At 49.9% G+C, this 24,889-nt stretch overlaps 11 protein-coding genes across 11 annotated transcripts; 5 read left to right on the top strand and 6 right to left on the bottom strand.

The window, feature by feature from the left end:
* Nucleotides 1-1,265: 1,265 nt before the first annotated feature.
* BO94DRAFT_482291 (proliferating cell nuclear antigen) lies at nt 1,266-2,749 on the bottom strand. The gene is made up of 5 exons (XM_025608886.1): nt 2,512-2,749; nt 2,417-2,457; nt 1,924-2,353; nt 1,586-1,872; nt 1,266-1,528 (listed from the first exon to the last, which is right to left on the bottom strand). Coding segments are annotated over exons 1-5 (777 nt in total). The 5' UTR covers nt 2,513-2,749; the 3' UTR covers nt 1,266-1,510.
* A 335-nt stretch (nt 2,750-3,084) lies between these two features.
* On the bottom strand, nt 3,085-4,227 carry BO94DRAFT_620026 (uncharacterized protein). The gene is made up of 3 exons (XM_025616906.1): nt 4,100-4,227; nt 3,711-4,047; nt 3,085-3,657 (listed from the first exon to the last, which is right to left on the bottom strand). The coding sequence occupies exons 1-3, from the start codon at nt 4,173-4,175 to the stop codon at nt 3,252-3,254; spliced, it is 819 nt and encodes a 272-aa protein (XP_025472377.1). The 5' UTR covers nt 4,176-4,227; the 3' UTR covers nt 3,085-3,251.
* A 471-nt stretch (nt 4,228-4,698) lies between these two features.
* Nucleotides 4,699-7,554, bottom strand: BO94DRAFT_530343 (vezatin family protein). Its single transcript, XM_025610660.1, has 5 exons — nt 7,162-7,554; nt 6,902-7,101; nt 6,360-6,841; nt 5,855-6,306; nt 4,699-5,802 (listed from the first exon to the last, which is right to left on the bottom strand). Exons 1-5 carry the CDS (start codon nt 7,208-7,210, stop codon nt 5,138-5,140), a joined length of 1,848 nt encoding a protein of 615 aa, XP_025472378.1. The 5' UTR covers nt 7,211-7,554; the 3' UTR covers nt 4,699-5,137.
* Nucleotides 7,555-8,891: 1,337 nt separating this feature from the next.
* BO94DRAFT_552491 (uncharacterized protein) lies at nt 8,892-9,903 on the top strand (the record flags this gene model as incomplete). Its single annotated transcript, XM_025613601.1, has 4 exons — nt 8,892-9,161; nt 9,275-9,449; nt 9,603-9,718; nt 9,769-9,903. 4 exons carry the CDS (start codon nt 8,892-8,894, stop codon nt 9,901-9,903), a joined length of 696 nt encoding a protein of 231 aa, XP_025472379.1.
* Nucleotides 9,904-10,145: 242 nt separating this feature from the next.
* On the bottom strand, nt 10,146-11,382 carry BO94DRAFT_600199 (Zn(II)2Cys6 transcription factor; the record flags this gene model as incomplete). Its single annotated transcript, XM_025616338.1, has 3 exons — nt 10,146-11,098; nt 11,183-11,279; nt 11,368-11,382. The coding sequence occupies 3 exons, from the start codon at nt 11,380-11,382 to the stop codon at nt 10,146-10,148; spliced, it is 1,065 nt and encodes a 354-aa protein (XP_025472380.1).
* Nucleotides 11,383-12,409: 1,027 nt separating this feature from the next.
* BO94DRAFT_600204 (RTA1 domain-containing protein) lies at nt 12,410-13,350 on the top strand (the record flags this gene model as incomplete). The annotated part of the gene is made up of 3 exons (XM_025616339.1): nt 12,410-12,578; nt 12,637-12,885; nt 12,941-13,350. Exons 1-3 carry the CDS (start codon nt 12,425-12,427, stop codon nt 13,348-13,350), a joined length of 813 nt encoding a protein of 270 aa, XP_025472381.1. The 5' UTR covers nt 12,410-12,424.
* Nucleotides 13,351-15,754: 2,404 nt separating this feature from the next.
* Nucleotides 15,755-17,072, top strand: BO94DRAFT_600207 (glycoside hydrolase family 28 protein; the record flags this gene model as incomplete). Its single annotated transcript, XM_025616340.1, has 3 exons — nt 15,755-15,970; nt 16,037-16,456; nt 16,513-17,072. 3 exons carry the CDS (start codon nt 15,755-15,757, stop codon nt 16,969-16,971), a joined length of 1,095 nt encoding a protein of 364 aa, XP_025472382.1. The 3' UTR covers nt 16,972-17,072.
* Nucleotides 17,073-17,387: 315 nt separating this feature from the next.
* sha1 (putative calmodulin-binding protein Sha1) lies at nt 17,388-20,780 on the top strand. Its single transcript, XM_025609585.1, has 2 exons — nt 17,388-20,141; nt 20,193-20,780. Exons 1-2 carry the CDS (start codon nt 17,531-17,533, stop codon nt 20,525-20,527), a joined length of 2,946 nt encoding a protein of 981 aa, XP_025472383.1. The 5' UTR covers nt 17,388-17,530; the 3' UTR covers nt 20,528-20,780.
* On the top strand, nt 20,611-21,390 carry BO94DRAFT_530346 (uncharacterized protein). Its single transcript, XM_025610661.1, has one exon. The coding sequence runs from the start codon at nt 20,676-20,678 to the stop codon at nt 21,153-21,155; it is 480 nt and encodes a 159-aa protein (XP_025472384.1). The 5' UTR covers nt 20,611-20,675; the 3' UTR covers nt 21,156-21,390.
* A 486-nt stretch (nt 21,391-21,876) lies between these two features.
* BO94DRAFT_131605 (uncharacterized protein) lies at nt 21,877-22,835 on the bottom strand. The gene has a single exon (XM_025605648.1). It carries the CDS (start codon nt 22,684-22,686, stop codon nt 22,153-22,155), a length of 534 nt encoding a protein of 177 aa, XP_025472385.1. The 5' UTR covers nt 22,687-22,835; the 3' UTR covers nt 21,877-22,152.
* Nucleotides 22,836-22,933: 98 nt separating this feature from the next.
* BO94DRAFT_541747 (uncharacterized protein) lies at nt 22,934-24,159 on the bottom strand (the record flags this gene model as incomplete). The annotated part of the gene is made up of 2 exons (XM_025613054.1): nt 22,934-23,486; nt 23,516-24,159. The coding sequence occupies 2 exons, from the start codon at nt 24,157-24,159 to the stop codon at nt 22,934-22,936; spliced, it is 1,197 nt and encodes a 398-aa protein (XP_025472386.1).
* Nucleotides 24,160-24,889: the final 730 nt, after the last annotated feature.

Here is a 24,889-nt window from a genome sequence, read left to right on the forward strand (position 1 = left end):
CCAGCCTATAAAGCTGCTTCGGTGATACCAAGATTTCCAGCCATAGTTCATCCATGAGCTGGATACAGAGTATGTAGGTGATGCTCAAATAATGTTGTCAAAATCTGAAATGTGACGTGACATCGAGTCTTTGTGTGTTCTGAGTTGAAGCTCTGTAGGATGCAAGGCAAGAAAGAAGTATGAGCGCCTCATTCCGGCAGCCGAACCATATCCAACCAGCCAAGGCAACTACCATCTCCAGATGAGGTCTCCGTACTCCGTAGTTATACTTGTACTAGAACCACTTTATTCTTCGAAATACAACCGACCCGTTGAACAATAAAACTCACATCAAATCTTAATTCACTACTATACCACGCAAACAAACCCCAAGCCAAACAAAACAAACAAACACCCCCAGCAATACACCCAACCCGGCAAGCGGTCAGGCCCACTATGCCGCACCCGCATCATAAAAAAACCACCCGCCAAAACACCCCAACCTTCCTTTTCCCTTTTCTTTCCTTCAAGCGCCATCCCCACCAATGCTGCGTTTCTTTGCTACACACGACAAGATCCCCTTCCCTCTTCGGAGACGGAGGGGTATTCTTGTCCTCGGTCCTGATTCCCCGAATCAGCCGAGACCCCCTTGCAAATGAGAAATTCGGAGGAATCTTCACCCCTTTTGCACCCGCCATTGGAAATGAATCTAGGTTTATTTCCAACGGCCGGTACTGCCCGCAAGGGCCCGGTGTGATCTGCACCTGCAACCGGCATCAGAAACATCGGGGCGTAAGGTGCCAAGGGATTTATTTTTCTTGGTTCTCTTGCGGTTTCCCCATGGGAGAGTCGTTGCGAAGATTGTGTGTGCGGAACAAATCCGTGTGACACTTTAGTGCAATACGCAGCATGCCGTTTCCTTTCCCCCCCACTCCCTTCTTCGCTCTCGGGTGAGATGGGACGGGGGGAGGGGATTGGTATAATTCGATTCCGATTATTCCGGTGGGGGTGGCGCTTCACTTCTTTTTTTGAAGGTTAGTTGGTTCTCTCTTTTTGTTTTTTAGTCTGCTTTTGTGGCAGGGCAGGGTCTGGGTTGTGATGACTGGGAAGGACTTTTTTTCCCCTGGCTAATTGTTGGGGTTGGGACCTGTATGGATTATTCTGTATGGGTCCTTGATAGGTTTCTTGTCGATGATTTAGGACGTCAGGGATATACTGCGTGGGAGATTGGGAAGGTTGTTATACAGCTACTGTGGCAGAGTAGTTTTATACGCTCAATGAAAACTGCAGCTCTTACACAACATTCATTGCTTTGTACATCATTGTGTAGACTGGATAACTATTGTAACCAAATGGAATGTGAACACGTTGGTCGCTTAGCATCTAGCTGGATATTATAGAAGAAAACTGAACACTGGCCCCGAGAACATTCGGGTTATTTTCCGAAGATTTGAAGAAGAAAAGAAAAAAAGAAATCGTTGCCTCCATGTTGCTCCCACTTTCGTCATTATGATCTTGCCTCTATATTCGTTTACTCCTCATCGCCGATCTAAACATCACGCATTAGTAAACATCTCTCAAAGCGCGGGACCACATCTCAGCGTACCTTAGGGGCCAGGTAGAATCTCAGGTGACCGCTACCAAGGCCATACTCAACGAGCAGGGGCACCTCCTGCGACAGGCAGAGAGTGACCTTGCTCGACAAGTTGGTGGCCTTGCAGAAGTTGACGAGGTATTTGAGGGAGAAGGTGAGGGCAACGGGTTCACTGAGGGCAATGGAGACGTTCTGTTCGGGCTTGTCGACGTTGGTGTGTTGGCGGACAGTGACGGAGCCACTGCCAATGTCACCCTGGCAGGAGAACTTGACGCCCTCCTTCGTGGCCTCGATCACAACTGAGATCCCAGTTAGCAAGATGCATTGAATGTCACTGGCAGTAAACATACCGGACTCGGAGAGAGCGTTCAGATCTCTGCAAATGCGCTGAAACTCTGCCGACGGCATCTCTACCGTAGCAGCGTACTCTGTCTCTGGGATGGCCAAGTGCTCCTGGTCAATGTCCATCAATTTGATATCGTATTCACTGAGTCTGTCCGTCTCGGCACTCTCGAACATCAAGTTGACGGCATCGGGGGAGTCCTCGGCCTTGAGAGTGAGAATGTCTTCGTTCTGAGCAGCACGCAGGACCTTGGTCAGGGAGACCAGGTTGATACCGAGGGCAATGTTACGGTCGCAACGGTAAGGAGAGAATCCCTCAGCCTTGAGCATCATGGACACGAGGGCGACATGGGAGTTGTCCATGGCCTGAAGTGAGATACCGGAGTCATTGCAGTCGAAGTTGCAGTCTTGGACCAGGTCTTTGATGGCGTCGACGACCTAGAGAATCCGATGTTAGCAATTGGGCATGGAGATTGTATGGTGAGATTGAGGGATACGCACGCGCTTGAGAAGGCTGGCTTGTTCTAGGCGAGCTTCCAACACTGGGATAGCAGTTAGCATGCGATCCTGAGCGAACCATAGCTTGTGATGCTCACTTTTGATGTGAAGTGTAGGTGCGGTGAGAAGCTATGAGAAGCTAGTGGAAGAAGAGGTGGAAGAAGAGGAGGATGAGGAAGAGATCGAAATCTGCAAGAAGTAGCTGGTGATTAGAGGGTGAATCTGGGGTCGTAAAGGTTGGGAATGGTAGAAGCTAAGTGAGGAATTGAAAGCGAAGAAGGATAGTCGCGTGGCTTCAGTTGGGGTGAATTTATTGAGGGACTCGAAAGTGCAGCGAATTCGCGTTCGAGGGTTTCATTAGTGGGGAGGCACGCGTTCGGGTCGCGTCATTCCTAGGCTGATATCACCCTTTGCGGCTAGGCTGCTGCCTGAGGCTGGGGGGTCACTGCTCCCTTCCCGATGTATGCCTGAGGACAGCAAAGCTGCCTAGAGAATGAATGCAACCTGACGACGCCCACAAGACAGTTTGGAAGGTAGGAGCTATCTAGTCGAAAATGACTGTAGCAGGTCCAGTTTCAAGAGCACTAGGCTCGATTCTATGGCAAGAGATAGTAATGATGGTAATAAACGAGACGAAAAGAGATTAGATAATTCATATGCGTCCTATGGTCAGTGGTATCAGCTCTTCTTCTGCAGATAGGCCTCTATCGCACCGACTTTTGCTTTCCCACTAAGGAGATATCGGAACAGTCTTGCCAAAGCTCGGATAGCTTCTAGCCAGTCTTCCTTTAGGCATAGGTTGTAATCCCGTGTGAATCTCAGATCGAAAGCCTCATGGTCAGAACATCCCTTGGAGTGCACTCGAGATATTGTATCTGCTCGAAAAAGCCCATGGAAAATGTGAAGATGAAGCCCATGAAAACCAACCACACAGACCTCCTGGTCCTTGCAGCCTGCGCTGCGGTCCTGTACAGAAACATTTCTGGCAAGCTGCCCCAACATAACACTGAAAGTTTCTACAAGGAATTCGGACCAGGTCTGTCCTTCGAACCACTAGACATGTTAAATAGTAATTCACAAGATGAGGCCACCGGTAATCGTTGTGATGCACACTACTTGCTCCAGTGAATGATAGTATAGGCACTGGTTCCTCTTGCAGATCGACCGTAACAGCCCCTTCTATTTGAGTAGCATACCGTTTACCACCGATCACGTACTTCTGCCTTGGTTCTGCTTTATGAAAACTTTGTGGCCGATTAGTAAGAAGTTGTCGAATTTGCAAGGAGAAACCACTCACCTCACTCTAGGACCTTGTTCAATGCTATCTTTGATGCTAAGATAAACAGTATTCATCAACAATTTCAGCATAGTGCTCTGTGATCGTATCAAATGTCTGAAGTGGTCTCTTTGAGGTGCCTTCCAGCTCCTCCTGGGTAAAGTGATCACCTCACTGGCTTTCAGCACGCTTGTGACCCCTGCTCTGTTTTGCTCATCTAGATCAGCAGCATAGGAACAATAGTAAGAAAAGAAATCCCGGAAGTCGCTCTCTTCTCTTGGCCAATCTAGTATGCAATGTTCTGTTGCAAAAGAGGCATTTTGGAATACCCAGGGTACAAGGGCCTCCACATCCTCATCTTGCATTATTGTCAGCAGACCTAATTATGGGGCCAGCCAGTAATGCCATACCTTCTCGTTCAGGCTCGACAGTCCTGGGGATTAGTCTGTCATACTTGACGATTTCGGAGCTAATGATCACCGACATGCAGCAGCTTCAGGTAAGATCCTTTTGAACCTATTTCACGGCCGATGCTGCATGGAGCGGGTGGTGTGCTAAGAGATCAAGAAAGGCCCGTGTGAATGCCTGAGTAGTAGTACTAGTCACAGTACGTGCTCCAATTAGAAACAGGCATGATTGGCCAACCCAATTGGCCGCTCTAATTCCGCCGGTCCACTTCTCAACCATAAAACAGCAGTATCAAGAAGCTATAGTAGTAGGTAATAATTCACTCATTAGACCTACAACAAATGCTATACAGCCCATGATTGAATTGATGGTATTGACAGAACTTTATTAAGAAGACATACCTACCATAGTTCTTCTTACAATTGAAGCCTAAGCCTTCATGCACTCCTTCTTTGTCTAGATGTGTCCGGCATTTGAAGAATGTATGCGCCAGACCAACTGATTTTACCTATACCCACCAGATGTGATTGACTAATGTACTACAGATCTTTCCCGTCTCGACGTCCTGTCGCCTTCCATGACCAGACAATTGAGTTTAATACAGGTATCGATTTAAGCAATTACGCTAGAATGTAAGATATGTACACAAGGCTGAGTATACAGGACAAACGAAATCAAGTGGTAGCTGCCAACATAGGCCAGCATAGTGAGTATACAGAAGGACGGAGCTGAAAGTAAGTCAAAGAAACAAAACATAGTATACAGTATCAATGATTGTAAGCCACAGGGTAGTCCTCCAAGGGACAGGGTAATATAATGACCAAGCTGAGATAGAATGCCTTAACGCCGCTGACACCGGACCGCTCTATACATTTGTGGGTATCAATCTGCATGTTTTGCTGGGAGGAGTTTGCTTCCAGCTCAAATTCGAGCGAAGCTTGGGTGATTATATGCGTGAGGGAGAAGATGTAAGGAGGAAAATCGGGTATCGAGATAGTCGAGGAAACGGAATGGAATGGTGCGGCTCGGATGCCGGCGGTTCAAATGCTGGTGACACGCTTCGCAGCTATTGTTGTACGAGGTCGTTGTTTGATTACCATTTCAAGCTCTTTGAGCATGGTTGTATTGGCGTCGGTGCGCTCTCGAGCAGCTGCTTGTCGTGCTCTATCTTCCTTGACGCGCGCAATTCGTTCCTCTCTGGTCAAGGATGCTCTCTTGTTCCGAGCCGGAAGAGCTACCGCTTCAAAAATTTCTTCTTCATCATCCAGCGTGTGGACGATGCTTGGGTCGGAGTTTTCCCCATTCAAAGCTCTGAGGGCGTCCGCAGGGCTGCCCTCAACTGCGGTAGAACCTCCAAGGCTGGGTGTGGGCGACATTGGGGATTTCATAACGCTCGGTGGCCGCGAGTTATCCGCGCTTAAAGGCTTATCCAGGCTGCTCATCAATGCGGTCTTGCCGGATTCCCACTCTTGGAGGAGACTTCTGATATCCGCCCCAATCGACTCATACTGGGGCATGAGGCTTGCCTCAAACTCACCAGCATCTGGCCGCTCGAGATTAGAACTGGATGCCTCTCTGAGGATGTGCATCTTTGCGTGAAGTGCACGAACCCCTTGGGAAAGTGAATTGATTTTTCGGTATTGCGCGCGGAGATTGTCCTTGTTGGGCGAAGCTGTCGGTAGTGGAGAAGGCGGGATGGCCTCACCTGGAGTAAAGGATTAGCCTCAACAAAGACCTTGTGAGCTTTTGGCACTTACGATCGTCCTCATTGAGGATATTGGTCATCTTGTGAATGTTCTCGCCCGTCACATGAGCCAGATCCCGCATCTGCTCAACAGCCGCAGTCCATCTTGCAATATCAGATCCGCCGCCATCGGCACCGAGGGCTAGAAGGCAGCAGAGGATACTCTTCCTCACGATGTAAAGTCTTCCGAAAAGTGTACGAAGGGCGCGTAGGGAGTATTGATCTTCGGTGGCTCGCTCATTGAACGCTGCCTCTGCCTCGACAAGCTCCTCCTCTGATACGTCATAGATGTCGTAGTATCTGGCGAGGTTCGTATTGCCGGTGAGTGGCCGTAGGATATTCTGTGCCCGAATATACCGGCCCAGCATGAGATAGAACGATTCCGACACGGTCCGGCGCAGTCTGAGGCATCGTCGCGTTTGCGTCTGGTCTTCGAGTCTGCTGATTGGGGGCAACGGTGTGCTTCTACTCAATGATTAGTGATTCTGAAATCAAGGTTGATAGCAAAGAGGACGTACATGCGGTAGCCTCTTGAGACCAGCTCAACTTCTTGTATAAACACGACTGATGCAGAAGCAGCAGAGTCGAATCCTTGAGCGTTGCCAATGAATGTCACGGCTGCATCGACGGCTTGATGGCGTAAATATTTTAGCCATTGTCGCTTGGCGAAAGCATAGAACAGAACTCCAATGACCGGCACGAGAACCAATAGAACCCCGACCTTTCGAGGGTTGAGACCAGATGATGTGCGCGACCGGCTCCAGTGCAACAACCAAGCGATGGAGAAAGACGTGGAAGCCGTGACAAAAGCTCCTTGTATGCCAAACGTTGTGGATATTGATGGGAGATCTGCCGGGAGTGCCGTGGACATCACGTCTGCGGCTGACGTATAGGAGGGCGCGCTGTGCTCGTTCAGCAGCTGAGACGCAACGATGACATAACCGAACTGTTCCAGGAATCTCTCGTTGTCGCTTCGTCCGATGCGCGAATTCAGCGCCGACTGCATTGAACAAACCCATTAGTGGTCTGCAACGGGGGCGTCGGTCGCATGGGAACATACCGTGCAGGCGTCATAGAGTCGTCCCAGAGCTGCTCTCTGCCGCGACGCTTTCCGTTCAAGGGGCTTGGGGAGTTTATTCCGAATACGTTCCTGGAATTTGGAGACCCCTCGTGGGGCAAAATCGGCCGCGGTAGAATCGGAGAAATCATCGCTATGGTCGGCCTCCTTTATCGGCCAATTTGGGTCGTGTTCGCCTTCCCCTGACATATCACCAGATAAGACCTCGTTGTTCCTCAGCGCCTTGGATGGGGAACACTCACCCTGGAGGTATTCCGCCAACGGCGAATTCTCATAGACGAGGGATTCCATGACCAGTGCACATGCCGTAATACTGACGATGGCGAGGAGTTCGAAATGACGCGGATGCTACGGAACTGGGAAACAAGGCAGGTCCGAGGCTCTGGAGTGGAGAACCGAAGAATAGAGTCGAGACCGGGAGTGAGAGTCGAGCGGCGGAAAGGAATGAATTATCGCAGGCCCATCTCCGCGACAGTCCAATGGGGCGTGTAGGAAAGTCGACTTCGAGAAGAGGGTGTCAAGTGGACGTGAGTGAGCGAGCGAGCGAGCAAGCGAGGCGAGCAGGTATCGATTTGGGAACGGGGGGGCAGGCAGCTGAGACTAGTAGGTAATTGAGGCGCGTGTGTAAGCCGTAAGGGAGAGGCGAGTGGAGACGCAGAGGAGATATAGTAAGCGGAGTTAAGGATGGCGCAAGTTATACATAGCAATTTACCCCTGGCAGATGGAGACCAGGACGGAGGCAGCAGAACGACGGTGCCTGTGCAGCGGCCACGTTGAAGATCAGACCATGAGCGACCATGTGTGTGTGTCTGGGGAACGGAAACGATGGAATTCCCTTTCACATCGAATCGGAGTCCGCGCTGGCCGATGCCCGCCGCTTTCGTGCCTCGTCTGCGCGCCAACACTAAGAATAGGCGCCCCCACCACTGCACCACTCGGCGGTCTTTTTCCTGTGCGAATCAATCGCTCCGATCCTATCTGCTGGTTTGGCCCTGAAGGCCACTGCTTATCTCGCCCTTGACCCAGTCAGCGCTCCCGTAGGAGTCTTTAGGATTCTAGGGAGAGTCTCGGGCTTTCTCAACGGAATCAGATGGGGACCGGAGAGGTTAGTGAGGCGATGATCCTGTCTGTGCTTTTTCCCCCTCATCAACCATCCGGGGTGGAACTGACATTTGGTGGATTGTGATGGCTGAACAAACCGAGGTTCAGCCTACCGCATATGTTTGGGGAGGGATCTCGGATGTCACCGTTATTATTATTACCCTCGGATCCCTTCCAGACGGCCTGTTTCATGTTGTTGCCTGAATTTGAGGCAACCTCGGGAAATCGCCGTTTGTGGTTAAGAGGATAAGGCACCATAATATTGGCCTGCAGTTGTGGTGGTTTCAGGTGTCGAGTTTTCTCTCCATCGAAATCCAGCTCAGCATCTCGATCAGCATTCTTGCCCCATACCTCATCCGCATCCGAGGCTCACGATTCCCTGGCATTCCTACCGCAATCGATCTATCCGATTGAACTGGTAGATACAGTGCCTGGCATGTTCTACATCAAAATTCCCCACTTTAAACATGCGCCTACATCTAGCAACACCACAGAACTGGGGATTCGCAGATCCAATCCAAGGAAAAGATTTCACAAAGACAGTGAACACTCCTCGTTGGTCGCATAGCGAATAATGGGAATATCCTTCTCAAGAGCCCCTGCTCTGGGCGGAGGTAGTCCTGCGATCATTATGTGTGCTGGATGGCACCATCCAAACACACTGCTATAGAGCTTGCCATTAACTTAATCCGTGTAATTCCGGTAAACTCAAGCGTAACTGAACTGACACCAATTCCTGCACTGCGACATAACATCAGAAGGCTGGCCGCTTCTTGGACACCCTCTGAACGAATCACCCTCACCCCTCTTCTATATACCGCTACTTCCATCCCTCATAATCGTCCTACCTTGAACCACTATTCTTTCAAAAATGTCATCTGAGAACCCTGCTTGGGATTTCAGAGAGTTTTTCTTCCACCTGTATGAAAAAACCGCCGAAATCACTGTCATAAGCAAAGGCAACTGTCTCGAGTTAGATCCCGCGAATTTCATCCATTCTCCATCATCCCTACAAACCTACATGGGATTTACGGCCTCCATCTGCAATGATGAAGACTACGACCTTACTCAAGAAGAAGATCTTCACACTTGGACGTTAACCCCCTTCCTCACCATTTTCCCCAACATTGACCCCAACCCAGTGAGTCCCCGACCCTTCACACTTCGAGATTACCTCCATCCCCAAATCTATCGATATATCCTCTTCATTACCCATTAAAATCTAGAACCGCGCCTCAAATACACCGTCCCCAGACAGCCACGACCAAAAGGCCTAGACTGAGAGACTTCACACTCCACCCGAACTGGCACAAACTAAGGCCCGAGAACATCCAACTCCCCGGCACCGATACCAACGAACTTTACTCCCGACCGCCAAGGAAAGTCCTAGCTGCCAATACCACCTGTTTTTTCAAACAAATTAAGCCCGGTGATAGAAGAGCTGCCACCCGTGAATTGGGTGTATACGAGCAAACCGAGACCTTAGGACTCTATAACCACATTCAAGTCCCCCGCTTGATCGGTGTTGTTTAGGATGAAGAGCAGGACTCCCACATAACTGGGATACTGATATCTTGGGTAGAATGTAATTTTTGTACATTACAATATGCGTTGGGACCTGAAACCTCCCTTGAGCTGCGAAAACAATGGGATTCCCAGGTGACAAGTACCTTGGATGGCTTGCATGAAGCCGGGATTGTTTTGGGGGGGGGGTGAAAGCGGATAATGTCTTGATTGATGAAGTGAAGAATGCGTGGATTGTTGATTTCTGGGGTGGATATACACGAGGTTGGGTGGAAATGTGTCGTATGGAGACGGTTGAAGGTGATCGGGAGGGGATCGCTAAGATTAGGGAGATCTTGTATCAGGGAAAGATTTCTTGATGGAGAATGTATCTCTTCATCCCTCTAGTTTTGGACGTTGCAGAAGGGTACTAAAGTGTAATTAATTACTCAAACCATCTTCTTTATTGGTGGAAACACAGGGGGGTATGGCAAGTTGTCTTTCAAATACGAAAACACGAGATAGTTAATGCTTACTCACCCTGGTTGGAGCACTACAGTAGTGTTATGGCTTTCTTGAATGATGCGAAGAACCTCTATTGCAATAGCTGAAAGTTTAACTACTAATTCGTCCCGAATAATAAATCCCAAGGAATGAAATCTCCCAACCCACTCTCCAAAGAAGGCCGAATCTCTCGAGTCACCTTTTCCGCCCAATCGCCCATCCACCACTGTCTGCGTAAGCGATGCATCAAAGCACAGAAAAACGCAAGAACGACCATGGCAAACGGTTGTCTATTGGCTGCAAGGTCCAAGAACTCGGATGGAACTCTGAAAATCCACCAGAAAACAGCAGTGATGATTCCATCTTCACTATCACTTGAAATGCTCTCGAATGCGACCCGGAGCTCACCGAGTACGAGTTTGTATAGCTCCAGCTGGTAATATGGGTCGCTCTCTCCTAATTGATTATTGAGGTGCATGACCTCTCTGAGGGCTTCGTCCAGGAATGATGGCAGTGTGGATGATTGATGTGGGTTTGATTGTCCTACCGTGGCGGCGGTTGTGAGGACAGCCAATTCACTCTCTTTCACCCATTCGGAGACTTCCAATAGGATACTAAGAGACCCGCGACTGACTCGGAAGATGTGTACTAGTTCGTTGAAGAATGTCGAGTCGACGCTAACGCCGCCAAGAAGGGGCAGAGCAAATGTAAAGATGATGATGATGTTAGAGAGTGCGTAGGCTGAGCTGGCATTGGCCTGGCTGAGTGCATTGATGTTTCTGACAGCCGCGATGGCTTTGAGATGATGCGACTGAGCAGTATCTAGGTATTCTTTGCGTTGATGACTGGTATTGAGGAATGCAAGGTGCAAGGCTGAAAGAGCTAGAATGCCGTGCATAAGAGACGGATGATGGACTGCCAGTTTCGGAACGACTGATTTCCATGTCCATTCTATAGAATGGTTGCGAGAAAGAGTACAGTGGGTGTGTGTACACCATTGTACCATGAGCTCAAGGTCTCTGGAGTTGAGCGATGGCTCGGTCTTTGGATCGGGTATTGATGGGGATGGTTCTGTATTGGTTGCTTCTGATGTTGGCTCTAAAACAGTACCAGGAGATCCTGGTGACGAAGACGCCGTATTGTCTACCGTTGTACGAGGAGGAATGGAGGAAGATGGTTCGATGGTTGTTTGGTAACTGCAGGGCAGTGATTTGGCCCGGCACCGACAACAGCTTGGTTGGTGCTCATCACACTAAATGGTAAATAAATCATCAGTACTATACAGGGTTTGATATGCTTTTGGCGTAACAAGTGCTGTACCTTCACGCGTCGTCGTTTACACTGTAAGCAGCCATGTCGGGATTTATTGTGGGCGCGACGTGAGGGCATTAGAAAAGTCTGTACAGAGATCTGTAGTAGGAGTAAAAAGAAAGGCCAATGAGAATCAGCTTGTCACAACAAGACATTTGGGTTGACATTTGCTATGTACGGGCCAGGGGTGGATTTAAATAGCAAGGCAGGCAATCCAAGCGCCAGAAGGACCCACCCAGCCCTAGCAGTTCTATCAACCTTTTTGCTCCCAAACTTTGATATCCGCACATTGAAGTTGATCAAGACTTAGACCTGTTCTTCTTTGTCAGCCTGACGATTTGAGATGTTGATAGGTGGTGACCAACCGTCCGAGCAGAAAACGCTGGTTTCACTGATGAATCGAGGTTCTCAAGTGCTCGCAGCCGCACTGATCGCATATACTGCTTTTGTTCCGCTGAAGGTTCATATGGAGATTTCCCGTCCTCTGGAGGGGAATAAAAGGAAGCAATCCCTGCTCCAAGAGCCGTGACTGCTAAACAGCAAACAACAACAATAACGATGATAGCAAGGTTTGTAAGGGCCATTTCGAATTCTGAGAAGTAAATCCCAAGTCAAAAGAACCGAGACTCCTTGTAGCATTTTATAATCTATTTCGAGGACTGGCTATCTACCCCTAACCCGACCACTTGGCGAGATTACCCAAGCCTACAACAAGTGTACACAATCTCGTATGAAGAGTATACCAGAGGGGCTCTTTTCCACCCCGCAACGTGTTTTTCATGTACCCGGGAATAGCTACTTCGTACACTATACCCAATGTGGTTGTTTCAGGTCTCGTATTTCCATGATCCAGCTGGATTAGGACTAGGCCGCTGGAGTCTAAACTTTAGCTGCCGTACACCTTTCCTGAATAGGAAACTATACTGGCAAACATCCATCGATTCTGTTGGGCCTATCTAAGCCTTGGGCATGTCTAGATATTTTTGTTTCGGTAATGGTATAAATATGATGGCTTCCATCAGATACCCTTGACCGAGTATTATTTCAGTATCCTACTTTCTGTCGTTATCATTCCCATTCTTCAAAATGAGTGATACTTTCGTTCTCTATCGTTACGATCCCTCTTATGCCGCAGCAGTGGTCTTCGCCATAGGGTTTCTCCTGACTGCACTTGGACACATCTGGCAAACAGTCCAATCGGGAAGTCGATCCATGACTCCATTTATCATCGGCATTGCCTGTGAGCCTAGCCTTCCAATAATTCCATTCAACCAAGCAAGGATCCTAACCAGCTATAGTCGAAACCCTTGGTTATATTTCACGGGCCATCAATGCCAAACAGACTCCCAACTGGTCCATCGCTCCATACGCAGGGCAAAATCTGCTTCTCCTACTGGGGCCATCTCTTCTCGCCGCATCAGTCTACATGATCCTAGGTCGCATTATCCGACTAGTTGATGGAGATACTCGAGCACCCATTCGCCCCGGAAGGCTCACCAAGATCTTCGTCACCGGCGACGTTCTTTCCTTCTTATTCCAAAGTGGAGGTTTGTCTACCACATACTCTTCACATGAGATATAGTCTAACAAAACACCTTCCAGGAGGCGGTATTCTCGCACAAGCAAAAGAACCAAGCAAAGTCAAGCTGGGCGAGCGAATGATTAACATCGGTCTTTTCGTCCAAATCCTCTTTTTCGGTGTCTTTATCATCGTATCATACATCTTTCATCGCAATATTCGAAACAGACCGACAGAACGGTCCATCTCACTTGCGGTGCCATGGGAAAGACTTCTGTTTGTTCTTTACGCTGTGAGCGCGCTGATTATGGTTCGATCAATTTATCGATTAGCGGAATATATACAGGGAAGCTCGGGGAGTTTACAGGGTCATGAAGTATATATTTATGTTTTTGATGCAACGCTCATGTTACTGGGGTGTCTTACGTTGAATGTTTTTCATCCGAGTCAAGCTTTGAGGGAGAAGGGTTTTTATGAGTCGGAAATGGCTTGAAGAGGGGGATGGGCTAGTTGCTCATGATGAGAAAATCATTATCTTTTGATATGTGTTGCTGGGCGTGTTCTAAAAGCGATATGGGGCGTCTGTTATGATACCACGCAGAGAGTACCTAACACCTTGCTCAATGTCGGATCAAATGACCAAAGAGAATCATGCTTCTACAACGGTCAACCACGAGTCTCCAATTCAAGTTACAGTTATGACCATTAAATATCGTGTTCTATAGTTTCTTCACATTCATTTATTGGAACTATCAAAAAGCCAGGTCCAGCTAGAAGCACTATAACGTGATGTTATCATGTGCCTGCTCAAGAACTTGTGAGGTCAGGTTTGGCGGGCCTGCCAGTGAACCTCCTCCATGAATACTTCCCTTCTACGCCACGTGGAAGGCAGAAAAGCAGACAGGAATCTGGCTATATCTGGCCCCCACTGTTAATAAATTCACCAAGTCCCAGTAGTCCTTGCTCGTACGTGATGACTCGGTTCCAGGGACACGCGCACAATTTTCAGCTAGCTTACAGAGACCAGCAAATTCTTTCCACTCAGCAGTTCTAGAAAAGAAAGATAGAGCCCGAAAGCTTGATTCCGGTCCATGACATACCTTGTTGTCGACAAAGATATTCCAAGCATCTCACGACTTACCAAGTCGACTGAAACCCATAGCTAGGTGCTAGTCAGTCATTGTATGTCAAGAGATATTGCGTATAGCTATGTCCTGACTGATTGTCATCGGCTGATTCTCGAACGGTGTCCCGAGAAGTATTTATTCTGGGGAGGGAGGTAACAGGGCTTTTATATTCACGAACTTGCTATAGCTTACCAACGTTAGGGAGAGACAGAAAAAGGAAAAGAAGAAGAAGAAGGAGTGGAAGGGAGCAGTGACCCACACCACCCAACTGCTAGTCCTCAAATAAGACAACAGGAACAATTTAATTGATTTAAATGAAGTCATATGATTTTGTTGCAGATGGTCAGTAGCGGAGACGACCGGTGTGCCTCGTCTCGTGGCTAGTGCTATATTCCCCAGAAGGAGAAGATCTACTCCTGTAAGATTATACTACAGGCTTCCTTGAGACTACTGGATGACTGTGTTGCAAGGGAATTTGCAGCTTAGTTGACGGGCTTGGATGATTACTATCATTGGGTAGAGTGAGCTAGGTGATGTACACATTGCTAGGAGTCGGATTATCTTTGCAGATTATGGCAAGATCCCGAGGTTTCCCTATCAAGAAGCCGTAATAGACAAATCGACAGGGTCTTTCAGCTGATGGTTTGAAATTAAGTACTAAACAGTAGTCCGCCGGATTCCTCCGACTGGTCGGATGTATCCGAAGCAGGGCCCGCTGCAACGAACCGAGTCAGCTCTGAAGACCCTGTCTGCCACACAACCACTTTTAGAGCACTCGCTGCTCTTGGAGTACACCCAGGAAGCAACTTCGCAGTATGAGTTGTCTGGCTTCTGCATAGTTGCAGAAACATGACTGCAACACTTTTATCAACTGTGAATCCTGCATTTTCACTCAAAGTGCAATTGTATGGCGCAGAAGAATATCTGCCTAGTATTCCATGTGAACGAATCACTTGTCTCACCCCTTAATTTGCTAGCAACCCGGAAAAGACGGATAGGAATCCGCCGGTCTGTGGGTGACCGGGCGTAAGCGATATCCTTTCACCCAGGCAGGTGTGCCGACAGACAAGCATCTCAAGCTTTTTAGGGCCTTCCGTGGGTGGGGCTTAGAAATTGCACTGCCTAGTCGTTTCTTCTCGAGTAGCAACGGTGGCCCTGGATTGGGCCTGGCTGTAACTTGGGTCAGGGAATGGAAGTGAATCAGGATAGAGCTGGAAAAGTGCTGACATTGCAGCATTAGTTACTTCGACCGTGGGGTCGGTTGTCAGTAAAGACTTCCGAAGCAACGGACCGTCAGCAGCATGCTGACTTTTTCCGAACAAACCCTACAGAAGCATGTGGAACACGACTCAGCTTCAGAATTCCCCACAGTGGGGGCTTCGAAAGCTGTACCTTGGACACAGTCCTCCGTACGGTTAGCAGGACCTCTGCGGCAGACAATCCGGCAGAGGAGCTCATAGGATCCAGTCCCTTTTTCAATCAATATGCTTAGTAGATTAACACCCCACTAGAAGGAGTTCTAGCTTCCTCCTACCGTTGTTAGAGACTGACACCCGTGGGGTTGCGATGATGACCCTGATCCACCATGTCCTGGCTTCTAGACGCATTGCATGTACCTACCTCATTATCCATGGGTTATAAAGCCCAGAGGAATTCGCACCGAGTTTGCCCCTTCGTTCTACAACAACAATCCACTCTTTCGTTTCCTTCCTACTCTTTTCGTCACTCTTTATCAAGTTGAAATTCTGTTGACCAGAACATTCATTCACCATGCGCTCTCTTCAGCTCCTCGCCCTCGCTGCCACCGGCTCCCTCGTGGCCGCCGCCCCTGCCCCCCGCGATCTCGTCGAGAGATCCTCCTGCACTTTCACCTCGGCCGCTGAGGCCAAGGAGGGTGTCAAGAAGTGCTCCCAGTCCATCCTGAAGGACATCGAGGTTCCCGCCGGCGAGACCCTCGACCTGTCCAAGGCTGCTGATGGCTCTACGGTCCGTTTTCCTCCCACATCCACGATATCGATCCCTCAAGTCATCATCTAACAGTACTGGATATAGATCACCTTCGAGGGTACCACCACCTTCGGCTACGAGGAATGGAGCGGACCCCTCGTCCGTCTCGGTGGTAAGGGCGTCACATTCACCCAGGCCTCCGGCGCCGTTATTGACGCCCAGGGTGAGCGCTGGTGGGACGGCAAGGGCACCAACGGTGGCAAGAAGAAGCCCAAGTTCATGTATGTGCATGACATCGAGGACTCGTATGTCAAGGGTCTGCACATCAAGAACACCCCTGTCCAGGCCATCAGTGTGCAGGGCACCAATGTGCACTTGACTGATATCACCATCGACAACAAGCTGGGTGACACCAAGGGTGGTCACAACACCGATGGTTTTGACATCAGTGACAGCACTGGCATCTACATTACTGGTGCCACGGTGTACAACCAGGATGATTGCCTTGCCATCAACTCTGGCGAGGTGAGTTGCGATCTATACTTGCGTAGTTGAGATGAGAATATACTGATGATGGATAGACTATCTACTTCACGGGCGGATACTGCTCCGGTGGTCACGGTCTGTCCATTGGCTCGGTCGGTGGCCGTTCGGACAACACGGTCAAGGATATCCACATCGAGAACAACGAGGTTGTGGACTCTGCCAATGGTGTTCGCATCAAGACCATCTACAAGAAGACTGGCGATGTCGACAACGTTACCTACTCCAACATCAAGCTCTCGGGCATCACCAAGTATGGAGTGGTCATCGAGCAGGACTACGAGAACGGTAGCCCCACTGGTAAGCCTTCGAACACCATCCCGATCAAGGATGTCACTCTGGATGGCATCACTGGCTCGGTTGAAGACGATGCCCAGGCCATCTACATCCTGTGCGGTGATGGCAGCTGCTCCGACTGGACCTGGAAGGATGTCGATGTCTCCGGTGGCAAGGACAAGAAGACGTGCAAGAACGTTCCCTCTGGAGCTTCTTGCTAGATTCTTTCATTCCCCTAGGGTCGTGGGCTGAGATTGTGCTGTGAGGCATTCTCTATTCTTCTTCTGTATTGATAGTTTAGTGAATACAAGCCTAGTTAGACTGCAGGCTATATATAGTATAGGGACACATGAAATCCCAGATTATTGTCGGTTCCGGAGTGTAATAATAATCTCGACTCGACTGCTGTAAACAAGGATTGACCCCACTTCCTGCCTGAGGTGTCAAACCCATGTCGTTGCGCCGGCAACGGCATGTCAACATCGCGTCTCCATCGCTGGCGGGCCCCCCATCACCCACCAAACTTTGTATGACCTAGCTTGGGTCTCGCCCTCGAAGCTTAACGGACCCATTTGTCCTATAAACCGGGCCTTGTCTTCGAAGTTCCTCGTTGCTCGTTTCTCAATCTCCAAATTATCCCCAACGCCCACCCCACCATTCATAGCAAACACGCCATCCACAATAGAGGGGAAACGGCCAACAACAGCTATACACATGGAAGAGACACACTTCTAAACAACATACTTTACTTCAAGGAATTATCCTTGGACCATTATCAACATGTCAAGTTACCTAAAAGAAGCTACAACCCCTTGTCCATCAAGGATGAACGCTTCAATCTTCAGCCGAAGCAGCGGGAGAAGCTCCTCGGACAGCTTATGGAACGATAGCTTTGGCAGCTATGACGAGACCGCGAATGTCGAGTATACGACCGAGATCAAGCCGTCCGTTCTCACAGGGGCCAAACCAAGACGAAGAACCAAGACGAGCTCGTCCTTTATGATCCACGATGATCACGATGAGAAACCTACCCAGAATGCCTATAGACCGAGCATGGCAGTGCCGACGACAAATCGAAAGCCATCTTTGCTTGCGCAGCCAGCTCAGAGGTTTCGTCCTAGAGTTAGCTTTGCTCCGAGTCCGGGCAAGCAGTTGCGACAAGAACACGGCCACAAGACACAGGGCAGGAAGATGGACGCAGAGAAGAATAATGATCTTTTGATGCAGATTAATGGAGGAGCGGGGAAGGCTCAGGAAAAGGATAGCTTGAAAATGGGTGTGCGCCGTAACACGGTTTACATTCCCCCGGATGATACTACTGTGGCCAGCGCGTTTATGGGCCTCTTTAGTCCGTTGAAGTCGGAGAATTTCGCCAATTGTATTGCCGAGGATACGCAGATTAATAGCTTGGAGTCGCAGATTGTTAGGAGGCGACAGGCAAAGCGATCACTTGCGTCGTCTGCTCAGAAGGCTCCGTTGCGGCCAAGCTCGAAGGTGATGCAGGAGGCTTCTATTCAGGTTGATGTTGCTGGGAAGAACGGCGGAAAGGAGAATATTCCTCCGGGGTCAGTTCTTGTCGATGGCAAGAAGGGTTATCAGCCGTTGAAGATGAAAGAGGCACGAGATGATCTCAAGGTGTCTCAACTGGCGAGCAGAGCTGGCGGTATTTGTGCTACTGCGAGACCTGCTTCGAAGCCGCTTTCTGTGAAAACGAGCAACACGGTCCAAAAGGTTGCTGCCCTGGCTGACTGTCGAAACACTGTTAAGACGCAACCCAGCAAGGTCGATCATGGTAGCAGCGTGAAGCGGAGTTTGACGTCGAGTAACAACAGAGTGACTTCGATGAGAAGCTCAAATCCTTCAAGGTCGCTGAAACAGTCTACAACAAGCGCAGTGGCACCCAAGCTGACCGGTCTCCGAAGTAATGTGAAGAGCATTGAGAAAGAATACCCAGTTATTTCGGACAACATCATGAACTCGGCGCTGTACGAGGACAACTGGCTTTCGCACCAGGAGGTGGCAATAACACAGTTGGTCAATGATTTGCTTCAGGGTGCAGATAAGAAGCCAGCACTTGACAACCACGCAATGCTTCGGCATGAACTCCTCGCCCTGTATCAGGGAGCATCTTTTACGCATCTACACAAGCGGCTTCAAGCGTCATTGCTATATGGAGCTATGAGCATTTCAAAGGATGTGCTTACGCGTAGTGACCGTCCTCGCCAAGATTTGGGTATGAAACGGAAGTTTTTGGATATTTGGGTCGAGACCTACGATCTGCGAGCATTGCGAGCCGCAGTGGAGGCCATCACTGGAAGGAAAATACCTAGTACCAAGTTGGCCCAGGGAAGCGAGACCTCCGATAGGGAAAAGGCAATGAAACGGAGACTGGAGGGCTTTTTGGATGCCTTTTTGTTACAAAATCAGGATATGGACCGTCATGAAAAAGCCTCTACCGGAGAAACTGGCGACGCAGCCGGGCGCGCATATCGACGAACAGTACTTCGAAGCTTTATGATGGTCATACTTTTGGACAAGGCCAGGCTGAGCCCAGGAACAACTGTTCCACACCGTCTTTTCTTGCCTTCCTCGCCCCGGAAGTCCTCTGCTGCAGTACTCCAGGAATTGGCCCGGTTTCTGCTGCCATCGTGCGGAGACGTCCTGAAGGCGTTGAGCCACTTGGACTGTGAACTGAGCTATGAACAGCATCCGTTGGAAGAGTACGATTATAGAGTTGACAACCTTGCTGTGGATCTCCGAGACGGCGTCAGATTGACGCGGATTGTGGAGCTGTTGCTCTGTCCTTCTTCGTCGGGTGAGCTGTCGGGTCACAGCTCGCCCCTGTCATGCTATTTGAAATTTCCATGCATGAGCCGTACGGTGAAGCTTTTCAACGTACAAATTGCCTTGGATGCGTTGGCTTCTGTCGAGGGAACCAGAAAGCTTGTCAGCGACGTACATGCAGAAGACATCGTCGATGGACACCGCGAGAAGACGATTGCTTTGTTGTGGAAGTTGGTCAGCACATGGGGTCTCGCGGGGCTTGTGGATTGGGAAGATGTTAGAAAAGAGGTTGAGAGATTGAAGCAAAAGGCAGTGTCCCAGGATGGATACGAGAACATCCAGGACGAAACTTGGTTCCACCAGCACCTGAATGAAGCCGATGCTGAGGACGAACCAACGCTGTTGCTCAAGCAATGGGCGTCTGTCATAGCGCATCTGAAGGGCCTACGACTTGACAATTTCAGCACGAGCTTCAGCGACGGCAGGATCTACGAAAGTATTGTCGATGAATATGAGGTACATGTAGTTGGGCGGCCTGAGAATCTTAACGACAAACCGGCATCCTTGGAGTCTCGTCTTCGAGCACTAGGATGCAGTGCACAGTTTGGTAAGTTTCCTGATTACAATCTTCAACACAACATCACCTAACATAAACCAGCAAAACTCGTGTCACCCGCCTCAAAGACCCATATCGTCGATAGCGACTTTACAATCGGGGCACTCGCCTTCCTCTGCTCGCGACTTCTCTCCGCCACGAAGCGCACTCGAGCAGCGACCGTGCTGCAAACTGCATGGCGACGCATTCTTGCGCGGCGGGATGAACAGCGTCGCGCCGTCGCGAGGGATATCGCGAGACAATGCGCAGCAGTTGTGCAGACACGAGACCGGATGCTATGGGCAAAGGCAGTGATTGTGCAGTGGTGGAGGACGCAAGCCCAACGACGTCGCCGAAGGGCAGCTGCGAATAAGACCAGGAGGATTCGACGATACTGATGAACAGCGCTCAGATTATCAGGGGCGTTGCATCAACAAGTGTTTCATTTAAATCAGCCGTTCAGGAACCAGAATGACACGAGGTTTATTGCTTTGTTTCTATACCCAATAATTATCATCCAGCTAGTCAACAGTTCTATCTATAACCATGACCATGCAGGAACCCAGCCTTAGTAGCTACCTGACCACTGACTGGCCCTTGGCCCTCTTTCAAATCGACCCTACCAACACAGCAAGCTACCTACCTACCTACCGACATGATGATAAGACAAACCCAACAAGATCCATCAGCAGCCTTACTTACCCTACCCTCAGACCTACTTGGCAAAGTACCTCCCAGCTTCAAACACCCCCAACTCCAATCCCATACCCATCCGTAAACAAACAAACAAACATCAAACAAACACCAAATCCAGTCTCGATGTTAAATACACATACAAATCCGCTGTACAGAGTAGATGAGACTAGAGAGAGAGACTGTAACATACCTCGTACCCAACCAACTCCTACCCAGCCTTCACTGTTCCTGGCCCCCAACCCAACCAGTCCTGCCCAGCCCAGCCTACCTAACCCTGCCAACGAACAGGCTACAGGAATACGCATATCCTTGATCGATGGGCAGAAATAAATCGTAACCACACCCCCACACTCTAGACGAAAAACAAAAAATCAAAAAAAAAAAAGAGAAAGGAAAAGTCATGGGTAAAGAAAGGATCGAAAAAAAGAAAAGAAGAGAAGGGAAGGGACACCTACAAGTCCGACAAACATGTACCTAGGTATATATGTACCTAAGTACCTAGTACCTAAGCAACACTATCGTTGTATATTGATTATTCTGCACATTGAACAGGATTATGTATACCTTAAGGTTATGCAAAGCAAAGATATCTATCTAAGTATCATGATATCAGATATATAGTAGTATCCACATAGCACTGAAATATACAACTTTACTCTAGGTATCAGAGTAGTATAGTGAAATAAATAAAGTATAATTAGATCCGAGCTGAGCCTCGCTCGCTCGCTTTCCTCGGAGTAAGCACGCAAGTTTGCATATTCTCTACTACTACCTATGTACGTACTCCGTAATGCATGCATGGATAACCTAGTTATTAGATACCAGATATTTTTCTGAAGATGTTCAAGGTGGGTGGGCTTACGTGGGAGAGATGAACATGATCATCAGCATCAGCATTACTATCAAGGAGGGAGGGAGAGTTCACGAGGATTCAACTAGTTAGTTACTTTTGCTAGATGACATCACTTCTTTGCTCGGGGGGTTGCAGCTGACGATGGCTGGAGGAGGAGCAGCTGGAGGAGGTCGGGTAATTTTCGACGACGGAGTACTCCGTTCCTACTATTTATGGTACTATGTACAACAACAATATGTCAGGATGATTTGTCCCAGGTTGATGTTATTACTCTTTAGTTAGTTCACTATGATTCAGGGACATATCAGCGGGTGGTAGTGAGTTGTCGGAGGAGAAGGGGAAGGATGACGTCGGTGTCCATCCATCTTGCATTTCCCCGCCCACTCACAACTCTCTCTATCTACCTACTATGTAATAGTTTCTAGTTTCTACAACCCGACTCCCAGCTACTAAGGGTATGATATAATGGTTCATCTATCGCTGGATGGACCTCCGATTCCGGTGGCCTGATGCTTGATTGCGGGGAAGACGGACGTTCGAGAAGATTACTGCAATCGTCCGATGACCAGATCGATCGCCGCGGCCCTCCCTCCTTACACCACACAGTAGTCGATGCAGAGCCCTGCAGTGCCTTGTACCGACTTCCTGGTTGGACTCCGGTATATGTACCTGTGCTGGATGGACGAACTTTATTTGTGGCGTCGTCATTGGCAGGCAGGCAGGCAGGCAGACCGCGATCAGAAGATCCTTTTGCCTCTCGCGGGCTCGGAGGGAATCGGGCGGTGCTCTGGACGGAGTTGGGATTCCTCCGACTCGACCGAGGCAGGCCACAGAACTAACGAAGACTACGTTAGTCGGGATGGCAATGCGGCTTAGCCCTGGTTCGGCTTCGGCGCTCTCATGGACGGCAGTGCTGGCAGACGTGTCCGAGAAGGTAGTAGTAGGTAGTAGGTAGTAGGTACGAGGTAGGTACCTGGACAGCTTATCCATCACCCCTCTATCTAGCATAGCCTACCTGTTCCAAGTCCAACTCCTGAGCAAACTCTCGACGTGGTCCTGCTCAGGAGTCACCCGCCAAGAAGCGGTTATGCAATATAGAAGCAGATGATCGACGGGGGATCTCCCATCCTCAGGGGGATTCTCCTATTCAGACCGACCACTCCCTCCTCTCCGTCCCCCCCCCTCTCCTTCATCCCACGGAGTCACTTGCCCAGGTATTTGAAATGCCTCTTGGCGGCCTTGGCCGGTCACCAACTCAACGCGGATCGTCCAGCGGCCAGTCGCACTGGGCAGGCAAGGAGGAGGAATGTGTGGACGGTGGAGGAGGGCGGACAGGTCGGTCGCTGCTGCTCCGGACCCCGGAAACCCCCGGGACCGATCCTCCACCGCGACAGCAATCGTTCATAACTTGGCTGTGATCATCTTGGCAGCGAGTCGCCGTCGCACCGGGGGGCGAAGTCACAGGACGTTGCCAAGCACTGCCGTGGAATGCGACCGTCGTTGGCGAGAGGTGAGGATGAGCACTGAGCAAGGGGCAGTCGAACGGGGGCCACCTCGGTTTTTCAACTCCGCCTCTCAGCTGAAGGGTCCCCCCAGCCTGATCGCTGCATGGGGGATTTGGATATGCCTTGGCGACCTTGGCGGCCCTCTTGGCCGTCTCGTTCCGAATCAACACGCCCTGAGGTCGATTGTCCAAGGCTTCGGGTGATCCGCTGTGTCTCCCCAAACCCCCGGGTGATATGTCGATCATGCGCTCGCGCTTGAAGCCATTGCCATCCCTTCTCATGTCCCGAGAGCGGTGTTGGATGCTGGCATTTGACACATTCTAGATGCTTACCTACCACGGTGAATTCTGACGTGCAGTTGGGTTGGCCCGTCCTGAAGGCTGGGTTCTGGATCGTCACGGCCCATGCAAAGCCTTTGTACTCTCTCGGTCTCTCCCCTTCTCTTTTGTTCTGGCCAAAGCAAGGGCAACCCCATGTGCCACTGGGGTGCTGCACCCACAACCACCTTATTCTTTCCGTGTACCCGGCATCCTGTACACAGAAGGTATGGTATTGTGGTTACCTGGATCGAACAAGAGACGAGGCGGCCAAGGTCGACGACGTTCTGAATCCTTCCACAACTGACCATGCCATCCATGCGCTCAGCTCTCGGAGGGAGAGGTGCAGTTGCATATGTCATGACGGCAACCACGCATAGGTCCGCATAAGGTCCATGGATGGGAGGTCTGATGTCCGGGGGTGGATTTAGCTCGGCAGACAGGGGAGTCAACGGTGATTTGCCAATGGACCGAGTCCAAGACTTCAACCCGTCAATCACGATGGGTTGTACGGGGTACAGAAGGCCAATGCCGGGTCGGCGGATCGAAGCTGGCTGTCGAACGGGTAGCTGACCATGAGCCAGGCAAAGGCACCTCGTTGCCGTGCCGGATGGCGAGTCGTTGGAGAAGTGGATTACTGGATTGGGTGCGTCGTGCATCGCGACTGAAGCCGGCGCGAATCCAAGCGCGAGTCCCGTGCCGGTGGAGAGGGAGGAGAAAAGGCCATCCTCGGTCCAGTCAGAGTCGTAGGGTGTCGACCAAGGGAGAATAAATCCCTCATACAAACCGCACTTAGGCCGACGTCGGCCATTAAGGTACGGTGCTCTAACCCTTAGTCGCCTTAGCTGCAGGCCAATGACACCACTGCAGCAGGACTTTTGATCCTGGGCGCGGAGGTCGATAAGCGGGCGTATTAATCATGCTATTCTTATCCAGCGTTGATCCCGGTGTCTGGTGTCTGGTCAGTGGTCAGTGGTGTCTGCCTGTCAACCTCACACAGTCGCAGTAGCACTTATGCCTCGCCGAAGTGGCCCTGAGGCATCCGGCCACCAAAGAGACAATCCCATTCATCTCCTTGGGTTTGCTTGTCTCCATAATCGATCTCAGGGCGGTCCACTCGCACGCACGACAGTTCAGAGAACCTCCACCGGGTTGATGCTGGTGGTTCGATAATCAATGCAGGTTCTCCATCCCAGAACGGCTGGGGAGAAAGAACTGGATGGCTTGTTGTTCGTATGCCACCTCGCATTTCCTCTTCCGGGTGGCCGGTGACCGTCGTGGTGGCCGATTTCCATGATTCAACATCCCGTAAGATGTAAGATTCGAGTTCTAAGTCTAATTTATTTCTCTTTCTTGGTTTTCGTTTTTATTTTATTTTATTTTTTTTTT

The sequence above is a fragment of the Aspergillus sclerotioniger genome (genome assembly GCF_003184525.1).
Source record: "Aspergillus sclerotioniger CBS 115572 chromosome Unknown BO94scaffold_2, whole genome shotgun sequence".
Classification (NCBI taxonomy): domain Eukaryota; kingdom Fungi; phylum Ascomycota; class Eurotiomycetes; order Eurotiales; family Aspergillaceae; genus Aspergillus; species Aspergillus sclerotioniger.